Source organism: Hylobates moloch, unplaced genomic scaffold (assembly GCF_009828535.3).
Source record: "Hylobates moloch isolate HMO894 unplaced genomic scaffold, HMol_V3 SCAFFOLD_22, whole genome shotgun sequence".
NCBI lineage: Eukaryota > Metazoa > Chordata > Mammalia > Primates > Hylobatidae > Hylobates > Hylobates moloch.
Genome location: NW_026652297.1, coordinates 2,559,226 through 2,575,255, shown reverse-complemented (window position 1 = coordinate 2,575,255; position 16,030 = coordinate 2,559,226). Strand labels below are relative to the sequence as shown.

The following is a 16,030-nucleotide window of genomic DNA, read 5'->3' as shown; positions in this document are numbered from 1 at the left end:
GAAGGCTGAGGCAGGCAGATCACTTCGAGACCGGCCTGGCCAACATGGTGAAACCCTGTTTCTACCAAAAATTACAAAAATTAGCTGGGCGTGGTGGCAGGCGCCTATAATCCCAGCTCCTTGACAGGCTGAGGCAGGAGAATCATTTGAACCCAGGAGGCGGAGGTTGCAGCGAGCCGAGATTGCGCCACTGCTTTCCATCCTGGGCAACAGAGTGAGACTCTGTCTCAAAAAAAAAAAAAAAAAAAAAAAAAAAAAATTAACCAGGCATGATGGTGTGTGCCTGTAGTCCCAGATGTTTGGGAGGTTGAGGCAGGAGAATCACTCAGGCCTGGGAGGTTGAGGCCACGGTGAGCTGTGATCCTGCCACTGCACTACGGGCTGGGTGACAGAGCAAGACCCTGTCTCTAAAACAAAAAAAAAAAAAAAGAAAAGACAAAGTAAAATAAAACTTTTCATAGCTGAGAAATATGGGCCAGGCACAGTGGCTCACATCTGTAATTCCAGCACTTTAGGAGGCTGAGGCGGGTGGATCACTTGAGGTCAGGAGTTCAAGACCAGCCTGGCCAACATGGTGAAACCCCATCTCTACTAAAAATACAAATTAGCTGAGCGTGGTGCTGCACGCCTGTAATCCCAGCTGCTTGGGAGACTGAGGCAGGAGAATTGCTTGAACCCAGGAGGCAGAGGTTATAGTGAGCCAAGGTCACGCCACTGCACTCCAGCTTGGGCAACAGAGTGAGATTCTGTCTCAAAAAAAAAAAAAAAAAGAAAGAAGGAAAAAACATGCAACTCAACACTCTCTCCCTGAAAAATGTTTGATTTTTTATTCATCTCATTCAAAAAGGTTGAACTGTACTTTTTTGACAACTCAAAGACAAGATTTTATTCTGGCTACTCAAGTTGTTTCTCCTTTTTTTTTTGAGATTGAGTTTTGCTTTTGTTGCCCAGGCTGGAGTGGTGTAATGGCACAGTCTTGGCTCACTGCAACCTCCACCTCCCAGGTTCAAGCGATTCTCCTGTCTCAGCCTCCCAAGTATCTGGGATTACAGGCGTCCACCACCATGCCCAGCTAATTTTTGTATTTTTAGTAGAGACGGGGTTTCATCATGTTGGCCAGGCTGGTCTTGAACTCCTGACCTCAGGAGATCCTCCTGCCTCGGCCTCCCAAAGTGCTGGAATTACAGGCATGAGCCACCACTCCTGACCCCGTTTCTCATTTTTAGGAGTAATTTTTTTCTATGTGAAATAGACTGGTTTATTGATAGTGCTAGAAATGTTTTGAGCCTTTTGTTCACTTCCACCTGAAGTATTTACATTATTTATATACCATTTTAAGTCTATTATTTTCTCTAAAAGTTAAGTTCCAAACTAAATTGTAAATTATATTTGTGGTTTTGGCACAAATTAATAATAGAGATCAGAGAAAGAAAAATGTAACTTAGGAGCAGCTCACCAGCTGGTAAATCAACTGCATTTGCTTCTCACGTACCTTCTGGTTCTTATCTGTTAGCAAGACTTCTTCGGCTGGGCGCGGTGGCTCACGCTTGTAATCCCAGCACTTTGGGAGGCCGAGGCGGGCGGATCACGAGGTCAGGAGATCGAGACCACGGTGAAACCCCGTCTCTACTAAAAATACAAAAAAATTAGCCGGGCGTGGTGGCGGGCGCCTGTAGTCCCAGCTACTCGGAGAGGCTGAGGCAGGAGAATGGCGTGAACCCGGGAGGCGGAGCTTGCAGTGAGCTGAGATTGTGCCACTGCACTCCAGCCTGGGCGACAGAGCGAGACTCCGTCTCAAAAAAATAGATATATAATATAATATTATATTATTCAGTCTCTTTAGAAGTAAGTGAAATGCAAATTGAAACCCTAATGAAATAACTATAATACCAATCTCATACCAGAATCACTAAAATTGAAAAGAATAACAGGGCCAGGCGTGGTGTCTCATGGCTTTAATCCCAGCACTTTGGGAGGCTGAGGTGGTTGGATCCCTTGAGCTCTGGAGTTCGAGACCAGCCTGGGCAACATGGCTAAACCCCATCTCTACAAAAAGTAAAAAATCAGCCAGACGTGGTGGCGCATGCGTGTAGTCCCACTGTAATCTCAGCTACTCAGGAGGCTTAGGTTGGAGGATTGCTTGAGCCTGGGTAGTCGAGGCTGCAGTGAGCCATGATTATGTCACTGCACGCAGCCTGGGCAACAGAGTGAGACCCTGTCTCAAAAAAAAAAAAAAAAAACAACAACAGAATAATGCAAGCAAAAAGTGTATGGAGTGTATGGGGAACAATAGAAACTTGGCTAGGCATGGTGGCTCATGCCTATAATCCCAGCAATTTGGGAGGCCAAGACAGGCAAATCACCTGAGTTCAGGAGTTTGAAACCAGTCTAGCCAGCATGGCAAAAAACCCATCTCTACTAAAAATGCAAAAATTAGCTGGGCGTGGTAACATATGCCTGTAATCCCAGCTACTCGGGAGGCTGAGACAGTAGAATCACTTGAGCCCAAGAGGTGGAGGTTGCAATGAGCTGAGATCACACCACTGTACTCCAGCCTGAGCAACAGAGCAAGACTGTCTCACACACACATACACACACACAAAAATCTCAAACACTGCTAGTGAGAATCTAAATTGGTACAGTGTCTTTGAAAAACTGTTTGACAGTATGTACTGAAGTTGAAGCTACACATGTCATATTTAGTTCTATTTTTGTGTATATTCAACAGAAGTGCATTCCTAGGTACACTGTAACACTTGTACAAGAATATTGAAAACAGCATTGTTTGTATTGTCCCAAAACTGGAAGCAACCCAGTTGCCCATCACTAGCAGGATAAGTAAATAATGGCATAATCATACTGTGAAATATTATTCAGCAATGAAAACGAATAAACTGCCTTTACTTGTAAGAAGCTAACATGAGTCTTACAACATGATGTTGAGCAAAAATCCAAATGCACACCAAAAATAAAATGCATACAGGGTTATTCCTTTTATAGATAAACCATAATATTTAGGGATGTATGCTTAAGTGGTATGAATTCAGTGATTGTATTAGTCCGTTTTCCTGCTGCTGATAAAGAAAGGAAGTCCAGAGAGCGATTACCTTTGGTGAGTGGGAGATGATTGAGAGGGGGCATGAGGAAGACTTCTAAGTACTAGCAGTGTTTTATTTATTCACCTGGGTAGTAGTACTTGGGTATTTTGCTTTGTGATAAATTATCAGACCATAATCCTTTATGTGTTTGCACCGTACCTGTGTTATATATCACCATAACTTTTTTTAAGAGGACATTTCATTTGGCCAGAACAGGCTTAATTAAACAAGTGTGTTACTTACATAGAGTGTCTCTTATCTTCACAAGTTTAACACTTAAAGCTGCCTTGTGATAATTTTAACAATTAGTTGGAGACAGGAATATTTATAATTGAAGTTGATTATTGACTTCTAAGTCGGTTTAAGAAAAAAGAATCTGACAGGTTTAATTCTCATTGACATGAAGGTTAATGAGTGAAGAGTGACAGATTTTGCAGTGCTGTAGTGTTATGAGAAAGGTCATGGTTTAGTTGGAGACAGAAGCATGCAATTAGGATTGACCTATTCATTTCTGTACTTTGAAGCAAGGTAGATGGGTGGAGAGGGAAAGCATTCACTCTTTTACAGTTCTAAAAGGAACATCCAAAGCAAAGTCTTTTATAACAACAAACAACTTCTCTCAGATCTAAACTGGAATTAGTGCTATTATGTATGAAATGAAACACAGATTTAAAATAAGAAATCATTTCCCATTCCTCACTGTCCAGATTCTTACTAGCTATTCTGTACTGATCTTAGTTAACTGGAAGTTTAATACCTGGTTTTCCATCACTGGCAGAATAGATAAATAAATAATGGCATAATCATACAATGAAATATTATTCAGTGATCGGATTAGTCCATTTTTCTGCTGCTGATAAAGACATATCCGAAACTGGGCAATTTACAAAAGAAAGAGGTTTATTGGATTTACAGTTCCACATGACTGGGGAGGCCTCACAATCTTGGCGGAAGGCAAGGAGGAGCAAGTCACATCTTATGTGTATCTCTATTTGCAGCAGGCAGAGAAACTCCTGTTTTTAAAACCATCAGATCTCATGAGAGACCCATTCACTATCACAAGAGCAGCACAGGAAAGACCCGCCCCCATGATTCAGTCATCTCCCACCGGGTCTCTCCCACAACACATGGGAATTATGGGAGCTACAAGATGAGATTTGGGTGGGGACGCAGAGCCAAACCATATGAAAATGAATAAACTGCCTTTACTTGCAAGAACATAAGATGAGTCTTACAATATGATGTTAAGCAAAAATCCAAATGCACGCCAAAAATAAAATGCATACAGGGTTATTCCTTTATAGATAAAGGTAAAACTAAACCGTAACATTTAGGGATATGTGCTTAAGTCGTATGAATTATAACGAAGTATTAAAGATAGTTTAATTTTTTGACTTACAGAATTGAATTTCTTTACTGGTCGAATTCTTGTTGTTGTTGTTGTTTTGAGATGGAGTCTTGCTCTGTAGCCCACAGTGGTGTGGTCTCGGCTCACTGCAAGCTCTGCCTCCCTGGTTCAAGCAATTCCCCTGCCTCAGCCTCCCGAGTAGCTGGGATTACAGGTGCACGTCACCACACCAGGCTAGTTTTTAAAATATTTTTAGTAGAGACAGGGTTTCATCATGTTGGCTAGACTAGTCTCAAACTCCTGACCTCAGGCAATCCACCCGCCTTGGCCTCCCAAAGTGCTGGGATTACAGGCGTGAGCCACCGTGCCCAGCCTGGTAGACTTCTTAAGAATCTGAAAGACAGAGAGGAATAGGAAGGAATTTTTTTAAAACTGCATTTCATTTCGTATGTAGGAAAACAAATTCCAGACTAATGAGAGATGTCCTGGAGACAGAAGAGGGGGCATTAAAGTCAATATCATTGCCTCCTAGCTGTTCTCTAGAGGATAGTACTAATGATAGGGAAGTCGGGAAGGGAAGTGCTGGGAAGGGAAGGGCCGTGGTCCCTTTAAATGACATGGAAGGGCGGAAGGGCGTGGTCTCTGGCTAGGGCTCCATCCCGGGCCTAAGACCTAGGTGAGGATAGGCATTTTTGTTTTCCTGGCCAAATGTTGCATTTCCCACGACCACCCTGGCCTGTCACGCCCCCATCCTGTGCCTATAAAAACCCAGAGACCCTAGCAGGAAGACACACAGGTAGCTGGACATGGAGAGGAGCACGTCAGGGGAGGAACACACAGGCAGCTGGAGGTAGAGAGGAATGCACCCACAGTCACCAGCACGCCAGCAGGTCACCAACCGGCAGAATGACATGGAGTTTGGCTGGGGCAGTAGGAGGAGAGCCTGGGCCGCCTAGTGGCCCGACTCCAGGGAAAAACTGTCTCCCTTCTGGCTCCCCCATCTGCTGAGAGCTACTTCCACTCAATAAAACCTTGCACTCATTCTCCAAGCTCATGTGTAATCTGATTCTTCTGGTACAAGGCAAGAAACCCCAGGATACAGAAATCCCTCTGTCCTTGTGATAGGACAGGAGTCTAATTGACACAACACAAGCTGCCTATGGATGGTAGGTCAGCTTCAGCTGTAAACATTCACCCCTAGACACTGCCGTCCGTATGCTCCCCTAGAGGTTTGAGCAGCAGGGCACTGAAGAAGCGATCCACACCCCCACTGCATGCCCTGTGAGGGGGACAAGGGAACTTTTCCTGTTGCACTAAGGTTTGTGAAAGGTGGACTGACTTGGAGGAATTGACAGGATTATTACCAGAACAAACCTTTTAAACAATGAGACCCTCAATAGTTCTTGGAACTTGGCTGGGCGCGGTGGCTCACGCCTGTAATCCCAGCACTTTGGGAGGCCGAGGCGGGCAGATCGCCTGAGGTCAGGAGTTCGAAACCAGCCTGACCAACATGGAGAAACCTTGTTTCTACTAAAAATACAAAATTAGCCAGCCATGGTGGCACATGCCTATAATCCCAGCTACTTGGGAGGGTGAGGCAGGAGAATCGTTTGAACCTGGGAGGCAGAGGTTGCAGTGAGCCAAGATCGCCATTACACTCCGGCCTGGGCAACAAGAGCGAAACTCCTCTCAAAAAAAAAAAAAAAAAAAAATTATTGGAATTTAACAATTAAAAGCTTATTCTATTGCACCTACTGAAAACTCAGGAAATCTATGAGGGAAAGTAAGGTAGGATTTAATTGTTTGTCTACCTCCTTCCCATAAAAACCCTGATGTTTCCATCAAGCTGTACCTGGAAAATTCAGAACTCATTCTAGAAGTTTGGAAACTTCTTGATTTAAGTGCTTTGTCTCATAAGAAGAGGCACAGCATCCTTCAGAATATAGTTGAAATGGCACTCAAAGGAGCAAAGTAAGGAAAAAATTTCATCAGCTATTGAGACTATAGGCAAATGAAAGCTGAAATAACAGGAAGATGAAAGGCTGTTTTCTTGAATTGAAGCAGATTGACTGGTAATTGGACAAGTGTGGATTTTTTCTGAACCTGTGAGTTGCAGTAGTCATCTGATAGAAGACTGATTGGTGAACCGTCAGTTGGTATGCTTACAACCTACTGAGAGGATATGTGTAGTTTGACCAATGGCAACAAAGATGGCGTTATTCTTAAATAAGTTTTGAAGAATTAAATATGTATAAAAGTGTTAGCATTTCAAAAGGCTACAATAGCACACTATAGTAATGTTAATTAAAGCAGACTAGAAGTCCTACAAAATGGCATTTGAACATATTTTTCTAAATTTCCCTGATATGCTCTGATTTGGCTCCCTTCCGAACTTGATTTCCTGTTGTTTACACATTCTCTTTTTCATAAGTATTTTATTTCCTACCAAAACAATCATATTTCCTCCAATAAGTGGTAAGTTGGCAGAAGATTTACCACCCAGGAAATTAAAGTTAGTGGCATCTTTAGTTTTTGGTTTTTGTGGTTTTGTCTTTTTTTTTTTTTTTTTTTAATTTTTGAGACAGGGTCTTGCTCTGTTGCCCAGGCTGGAGTGCAGTGGCATGCTCATAGCTCCCTGCAACCTCAGACTCCTGGGCTCAAGCAATCCTCTTGCCTCAGCCTCCCAAGTAGTTAGGACTAAAGATGCTTGCATGCCAGCATGCCCAGCTACTTTTTAAATTTTTTATAGAAATGGGGTCTAGCTGTGTTGCCCAGGCAGGTCTCAAGCTCCTGGCCTCAGGCGATACTCCTATCTTGGCCTCCCAAAGTGCTGGGATTACAGGTGTGAGCCACTGCAGCCAGCCAGAATCTTTAATTGTGAAGTTCTGAATAGGCCTTAACTACTAATTCTTGTGACAATAACTTCCTTTTCTTTGCACTTATATTTGTACAGTATAACCCCAGTCCCCACATTTGCCATTAGTGCACATGAAGAAACTGAACTCCACTTGTAATTTTGTTGGTGACTTACATGTGGATTATTCTCAAAGTTGGCATGAGACAAAGCAATTCCAAGCAATTAGTCACTTTCTTTTATGGTCCAATATTGGCTGTGTTCAGTCTGAAGGAGAACTTCAGGTTGTTTAATTGTTTATGAGATACCATTTCTGTAAGAATTGGCACTTACGTAGGCTCTGCTCTTGAGTTTACTTTTTACTTTTTAAGAGAAAGTTGATACCATTAGGGAAAATATGTCAAGTAATAATCATACTTGTCAGGTTATCTAGACTTCTGGGCTTTACCAGTATTTAACTGGATCTTACCTCCTCTGGTCTTTCTTTGGCCGTGGTGAAACTGTTACGGATCTTTGGAGTGTCACTTTTCTGGCCAGAAACCTCTGTGGCCAGTGATGCCTTTGCCTGAGTTCTTGTCCTGCATCCAGGAAGAATGACGTATACAAAGAAGTAGAAGGTGAACAAGATGAAGAGGAGCTTTATTGAGTGTTACAACAGCTCAGCGGAGACCCGCAGTGGGTACCTCCTCTCTGTAGGCAGGTCGCCTCCTACAGAGTGTTCAGCTCTCAGCAGAGAGGAGGCCCTGTAGAGGATGGTTTGCCAGCAGGTCGTCCCATTGTCTCTGCAGCTCTCAGCGGAGAAGGTGGCTCCTCTGTGCAGCAGGTTGTCCCCATCCTCTCTCCATCCCCTGCCCAGCTCTGGCTGAGCCCGGGGCTTTTGTCGACCTCAGAGGGGAGAAAGTACGTGCCAGTTGGTCCGTGGGTGGCCATGGGCAGGCCTGGAAAAGGCACCACAAGTCACTACCCTAGTGTGCTGGACTAGCAGCCTGGCCCCCAGCCTTCAGAAGGCCCTCCCTGGCCTAACAGTGGGGCCTAACCAGGGACCAACCCCCTTCTGCCCAGGAACCTGCCTGCCTCCTGCTGCCATTCATAGCACCCTGGCTCAGCCAACTTTGCTGAGACTGGAGCAGGCGCCGACAACAGGGAGAAGCCAGACAGCAGGAGCAGGCACTTCCTAGCCTGTGACGGCAGGGAGGCCTTCCTGTGGCCTCTAGAGTACAGGGATGCCTGAGTGTGCAGCTATGGTTTGGGCAGCTACAGCTGGGAGATGGGGGGCTCCTGCCTGCTTCATGGAGCGGGAGGCCTGAGTCTACAGCCACAGTTTTGGCAGTGGCACCTAGGGAGTTCCTGCCCCAACTCAGAAGGGGTAGGGCTCCTGCTCCCCCTGCCACCCACTTTCAGGCTCCACTGAGTGTGTATCCCTGCTGGCCTGGTGGTGCCTCCCTGCTGCAGCCAGTGTGATGTGAATAATGTTATTACTCAAACTTACTTGATGTATGTGTAAGGAATATCAGTAGATTATAGCAAGAATCTGAGATCCTTAGAAGAAAGGCTATATATCAAGGTACTGTTAAAATAATGGCAACTTGAGAACTAGTATATTTGATGAGTTACACAGCACTAATGTAAAGCATAAAACCTGGACTCCCTTTTTGATTCTACAGTAGGATTTACTGTGTGACTTTGGGCAAGGAGTAGTACCATGACCGATTTTCTCATCAATATGAGATTAAGAGAGGATATTCTGGGAGGGATTATAATTCCACTTTTCTCCTTGCTTGTCAGAGGGAATAATTTGCCATTATGTTAACAAAAGAAAGATACAAGCAATCCCAAACTGTAAGTTTTTGGTTGTTGAATTCAGATACAAATTCAGTAACCCCCATGAGAATCCTTAGACTTACTCCATACCTGGGTTCCACCCCCTCTACACTTGTCTCTATAGTGAGCAGCCTAGAATTTGGGCACAGGCTTTTCCATGATGGAGATAATCTGTTCATGGATAATTGTATCAAATTGACTTCAGTACCTCTAAGAGCCTTACTGTGTGTTCATATTAGCTCTGCCAAACCTCTTTAGATAGGACCCAAGGTGGTAGAGCTTTTAATAATTTTCACTCCATAATAGTGTTATTGTGGAGGTCTAGCATATGTATTTGGTATTGTACAGTTTGATAAATTAATGCATTGTTGTTATATTGAGATGGTTATTCATTTTTTTGTCAGTCTCTTGCACTAGACAGTAAAACTCTAAGAGGGCAGGAAACGTGTCTTGTTCACTGTTGTATCCTAGTGTATCTCAACGCTGACAGCAGTATATGGATGTACAAAACACCTGTTAGAGACCTTGGTGACATTTCTTTTGTGTGTATACCAAGAAGCAGAATTGCTGCATCGTGTGGTAGTTCTATGTTTTATCTTTTAAGGAACCAACATGTGGTTGTTACTGGGGCTGTACCATTTTACATTTCCACTAGCGGTGCCCCAGAATTCCAGTTTTTCCACATTCTTGCCACACTTGTTGTTTTCTGTTTTTTTTTTTTTTTAATAAATAAATATGCACCCTGGGTATAAATATAGTCAGAACTTTAAACCAAATTAATTCTAAAACACTTAGTACAGTATGATCTTCAGGTTAAATTATAAATTAACAGCAGAATGAGACTGTGTTTTAAAGCTTGTCAAGACACCTGTTCAAGGTTGATTTAATACATGGAATAATCAGGCTCAGCTATTTCTATGTCATTCTTAGTGCCTAAAAACAACTTTTGCCTAATTTTTGAAGCCAGCAAAAACAATAATAACAAAACCTGTAGTATTTACAAATATGTCATTTGTACTGTAAATAACACTTCTTCTAAAATATACCTGAATGTGTGCTATTTGAAATAATTCCAACCAGCCTGACCAACATGGTGAAACCCTGTCTCTACTAAAAATACAAAAATTAGCCGGGCGTGGTAGCGTGTGCCTGTAATCCCAGCTACTGGGAATGCTGAGGCAGAAGAATGGCTTGAACCCTGGAGGCGGAGATTGTAGTGAGCCAAGATCACAGCATTGTACTCCCAGCCTGGGCAACAGAGCGAGACTCCGTCTCCAAAAAATAAAAGAAATAATTCCAAAAAAACTTCTGAAATGGTTCCTGATAGAGTGAAATACGTAAGAAAGCTCAAGCTCAAGGCTTCCTCTTTTTTTTTTTTTTTTGAGATGGAGTCTTGCTCTGTCGCCTAGGCCGGAGTGCAGTGGCTCATTCTCGGCTCACTGCAACCTCTGCCTCCCGGGTTCAAGCAATTCTCCTGCTTCAGCCTCCCCAGTAGCTGGAATTACAGGTGCCTGCCACCATGCCTGGCTAATTTTTGTATTTTTAGTAGAGACGGGGTTTCACCATGTTTGCTGGTCTCAAACTCCTGACCTCAAGTGATCCGCCCGCCTCAGCCTCCCAGAGTGCTGGGATTACAGGTGTGAGCCACCGCATCTGGCCTAGGCTTCCTCATATTCTTTATGAATCTTGCCTGATAATTTTTTTTTTTACCTGAACACCCAGGATTAGAGAATATTTAACAGCACTTTTTCCTTAAAAATGTGTTTCTGATAGAATACATGCTCTTGTATCACAGCTAAATATTAATAAAAAGATGAAATCCTGCCTTATTTCTTACCAATAGAATTAGGTAAATCTTAAACTTTCTTTTCATGAAAAAATAAGAGTTTAAAAATCACTAAGTATTGTTGATGGGAATTAAAAATTACTTTCTGTATAATACTAAGAGACATTTAGGTTCCAACTGATTAAAGTAAGGTTTTGAATGTACTTGAGGTGTTGGTTTAAGTTTAAAAAGGCAGTATCAGCTAGTGAGTAGACAAATTAAGATGTTAGATTATTGCTTTCTCTTTTTGGTGACCTCATGTCATAGAATATAAATGCAAAATTGTCATTTGTGCCCTCCTGACCTGTGTAGACCATCTCAGTGCCTCCCATGCCCTCTGGCTTACTTAAGTTTGGCAGTTGGGCAGCATTAGCAGGAGATTCCGAGGAAGGGAGGAGAGTAAGGTAGGGACATTTATTCCTCTAATCTTTCTCTGAGGGGTAGCTGTGGGCTGAGTGTGTCCTTTGGCCAGAGGTCACAGCAACTGTCTGATGACGCCCTCTATACCAGATGAAACAAAAATAAAAGGACCCTTTCTGTCTTTGGCTCCTGTAACTGCTCCCTCCTCACACTCAAGTCTCAAGTAGCAGTGCACATTGCTTAAAAGCCAGCTACAGCCCTATCTTGGGTGGTTTCCCTACTCTTCGCTAGCAGCTTTGAAAATACTCCTGTTATTAAACTCTATTAAGATTGCCCAATTTGAGTATGCCATTCACTTCCTCTTTGGGATCGTGACTGAAATAGCTGCTTTATATATTTTTAATCATTATCCTAGCAGTTTTCCAGATAAACCCTAATTATACGAATTTATTTTGGCCAATAATTGAGTGTTTGCAGAACTACCCTTTGTTTTTTTGTTTGTTTTTTGAGACAGGATCTCTCTGTGTCACCCAGGCTGGAGTGCAGTGTCGCATTCACGACTCATTGCAGCCTCAGCCTCCCAGGCTCCAGCTGTCTTCCCGCCTCAGCCTCCCAATTAGCTGGGGCTACAGGCAAGTGCCACCATGCCTAATTTTTCTCCTTTTTATAGAGGCAGGGTTTCACCAAATTGCCCAGGCTGCTCTTGAACTTCTGGGCTCAAGCGATCCACCTGCCTTGGCCTCCCAAAATGTTCAGATTATAGGGGTCACTCATGGACACAGGAAGGGGAACATCACACTCCGGGGACTGTTGTGGGGTGGGGGGAGGGGGGAGGGACAGCATTAGGAGATACACCTAATGCTAAATGACGAGTTAATGGGTGCAGGAAATCAACATGGCACATGGATACATGTGTAACAAACCTGCACATTGTGCACATGTACCCTAAAACCCTAAAGTATAATAAAAAAAAAAAAATTAAAAAAAAAAAAAAAAAGATTATAGGGGTGAACCACCACACCCAGCCTATCCTTTGTTTTCCTTGCAGTTTGTGTCATCTACTATGTTGTTAAAGAAAAAAAAAAAAAAGCAGAGCTAGATAAGAGGCTAGTAATGGAATCCAAAATGCTGTTTTGTGTTCCCTCTTTTCCCTAAAAGAGATTGGTGGTTTGATTTACTAATAAGTGGATTATTGATGTCCTTTGTATCATCCCACTGCTCATTAATACCTCTTTGGGGGAGGATACATTAAAACATTCGAGTTATATCATTTGGCTGATCTATAGGAATTCTGAGAAGGTTCTGAATAGTGCTTTGGTTCTATAAGATCTTCGTTTTTGTAGACTGTGTCTCTTTTCAATTAATAAAGATAATGGGGAGTTAACCATATTATATAGTCATCTAGAAAACTCAAGCTTAAATACTGAGTTTGTATAAGTGTTACCTGATTTTTCATTTGAGTAGCAGTCTAGAAATGACCAGTATTAACAAAAGTTAAATCTAAATTAATTCAAGGTTCAAGATTAAGCCGTGAAAGAATCTTTAATTGAAACATATCTGTAATAACAGCAAAATAATTTGGAAAGTGTACTAGAGTATTACCGTGGTGTCTTTGTACCCCTTTTCTCAACATTTTTCCTTTTACTTGCCTTGTTGAAATTCTAACTCCTAGGCCGGGCGCGGTGGCTCACGCTTGTAATCCCCGCACTTTGGGAGGCCGAGGCGGGCAGATCACGAGGTCAGGAGATCGAGACCACGGTGAAACCCCGTCTCTACTAAAAATACAAAAAAATTAGCCAGGCATGGTGGCGGGCCCCTGTAGTCCCAGCTACTCGGAGAGGCTGAGGCAGGAGAATGGCGTGAACCCGGGACGCGGAGCTTGCAGTGAGCAGAGATTGCGCCACTGCACTCCAGCCTGGGCGACAGAGCAAGACTCTGTCTCAAAAAAAAAAAAAAAAAAAGAAATTCTAACTCCTGAGCTACTTCCAAGTAGAGTGCAGAGATCAGTAATATTGTTATCACCTGGGAGTAAAAATCTGCCACAGGCCAGACTGCTGAATCACAACCTACATTTTAACATAAGATTCTCTAGGTGGTAAGTATGCACATCAGAATTTGAAAAGCACTTTAACCATTTCCTGAGATTGTATCTTACTGGGTTAAAACAAAGCTGTTGAGTGTTAAAGCTGAAGTAATTTATTGATCACATAGGGGTAAAGAAACTGATTAAATTTGCACATAGCCTTTTTCTTTGTAAGTACAGACAAACCAGAATCTTTTTTTGTAATCAATCATATTGAACTGTTTTTCCATAACCTACAACTTGGATGCCTTGCTTCATCAAGCATTATATTAGGGACACACACATGAATGTATTCACGGGTTTATAGTCTACAAACATTAACATGTATGGTTCTGGCTAGAAGAGGCAATTACTTTGTGTTATTAATGCTACAGAAGCTCCCATCCCACTCACATTTTCAGATTCTTTAGTGTTAAATTTTACCGTGGGGAGCTATTTACTTGTAACATTTTTAGAGGGCCTTAAGGTGGGATAATCAACAACGATATCAAGGATTACAGGACAGTCTAATATAGTTGATGTATTTAGTGTTTACCTCAAGCTGTGACAGTTTTTATTAAAATTAAATTTCTGTATTATAAGTTTAATTCAGAAGGCAGTTATAAGTTATCTATGTAACAGAATTTGCCAAATAGTAACTAAGTTGCTGTTAATTGTTTTATGGGACAAAAGCAGCCAGTCTTGGCCCTTCTGTCTTAGGGATGGATTATATTTGGATCATGTTGAATATATTTTTCCCTTCTTATTCTTTCAGATTCATCAGGATTCATTTTTGATTTGCAGTCCAATACTGTACTGGCCCAGGGAGGAGCTTTTGAGAACATGAAAGAGAAGGTAAGACTAGTCACTATGGATAGTAAACTTAAATGTCATAGGAAAATTTAGGTACTAATACGACTAGTGGCTACCACAAACTCATTATGAGAGTGAAATTTTACAAATAAAACAATGCCACTATATATTAGAGAGTGACTGCCATAAATAGGTTCTGATTGCGCAGAACCTACTAAATGCAAGCATTTTCTTTGCCTATCTCCATGTATATTCATTCTAAATTCTCTTGAAGATATTCAGTATTAATTAGTTTATTAATGTTTATATGGCTGAGTGTATCTCATTTGGCAACATTCCTTAAGGAACAATCTGAATAGGATCTTCCCAAGTACTTGAAGAGCATTCTTAAGTCCAGGAGGCTTCAGAGCCAAGACAAGAAATAAGTCTTTTTTTTTTTTTTTTTTTTTGAGACGGAGTCTCACTCTGTCACCCAGGCTGGAGTGCAGTGGCCGATCTTGGCTCACTGCAAGCTCCGCCTCCCGGGTTCACGCCATTCTCCTGCCTCAGCCTGTCCAAGTAGCTGGGACTACAGGTGCCCACCACCACGCCTGGCTAATTTTTTGTATTTTTAGTAGAGACGGGGTTTCACCGTGGCCTCGATCTCCTGACCTCGTGATCCGCCTGCCTTGGCCTCCCAAAGTGCTGGGATTACAAGCGTGAGCCACCGTGCCCGGCCGAAATAGGTCTTTTGTGGGTTTTTTTCGAGACAGAGTCTCACTCTGTCACCCAGGTTGGAGTGCAGTGGCACGATCTCAGCTCACTGCAATCTCCGCCTCCTGGGTTCCAGTGATTCTCGTGCCTCAGCCTCCTGAGTAGCTGGGATTATAGGCGTGCGCCATCACACCCAGCTAATTTTTGTATTTGTAGTGGTGACAGGGTTTCTCCATGTTGGCCAGGGTGATCGCGAACTCCTGGCCTCAAATGATCCACCTGCCTCAGCCTCCCAGAGTGCTGGGATAGCCACCACACCTGGCCAGAAGTAGATCTAAGGAGCATTCTTTTGGAAGAAAACCAAGTGGTTTTAGTAATGTAACCGTCAATGAGCTATATTGAGAAAAACATAAAACAAAAGCTTTATGGGATTTCTCTCTTTTTTTTTTTTTTTTTCTGAGACAGATTCTTACTCTGTCGCCCAGGCTGGAGTGCAGTGACGCAATCTCGGCTCCCTTTAGCCTCCACCTCCTGGGTTCAAGTGATTCTCATCCCCCAGCCTCCTGAGTAGCTGGAATTACAGGCGTCTGCCACCATGCCTGGCTAATTTTTATATTTTTAGTAGAGACGGGTTTTGTCATGTTGGCCAGGCTGGTCTCAAACTCCTGACCTCAGGCCATCTGCCCACCTCAGCCTCCCAAAGTGCTGGGATTATAGGCATGAGCCACTGCACCTGGCCTCTCTGTCTTATTTAAAAAAAAATTGTTGACTATGGAGTCCTGTACAGTGGTTGAGTACTATAAATACATGTATTTTAAGTTATCAGAATCTTACCTTTATCGTAGTCTGTAAGTTTGGTGGCTTTTTTTGTTGTTGTTGTTTTGTTTTCTGTTGTTTTGAGACGGAGTTTCACTCTGTCGCCCAGGCTGGAGTGCAGTGGCGTGATCTCAGCTCACTGCAAACCTCTGCCGCCTGGGTTCAAGTGATTCTCCTGCCTCAGCCTCCCATGTAGCTGGGGCTACGGGTGCATGCCACCACGCCTGGCTAAGTTTTTATATTTTTAGTAGAGAGGGTGTCACCACGTTAGCCAGGATGGTCTCGATCTCCTGCGTGATCCGCCCACCTCGGCCTCCCAAAGTGCTGGGATTACAGGCAT

The 16,030-nt window shown here is 42.9% G+C and overlaps 1 protein-coding gene across 3 annotated transcripts in view; it reads left to right on the top strand.

Annotated features, from left to right (window-relative positions):
- SPATS2 (spermatogenesis associated serine rich 2) overlaps positions 1-16,030 on the top strand; it is a 156,337-nt gene that overhangs the window by 98,332 nt on the left and 41,975 nt on the right. For all 3 annotated transcript variants that reach the window (XM_058433467.1, XM_032143937.2, XM_032143936.2), the window contains one exon: positions 14,144-14,223. In XM_058433467.1, the coding sequence (XP_058289450.1) occupies positions 14,144-14,223 (80 nt within the window). The remainder of the gene's footprint in view (positions 1-14,143; positions 14,224-16,030) is intronic.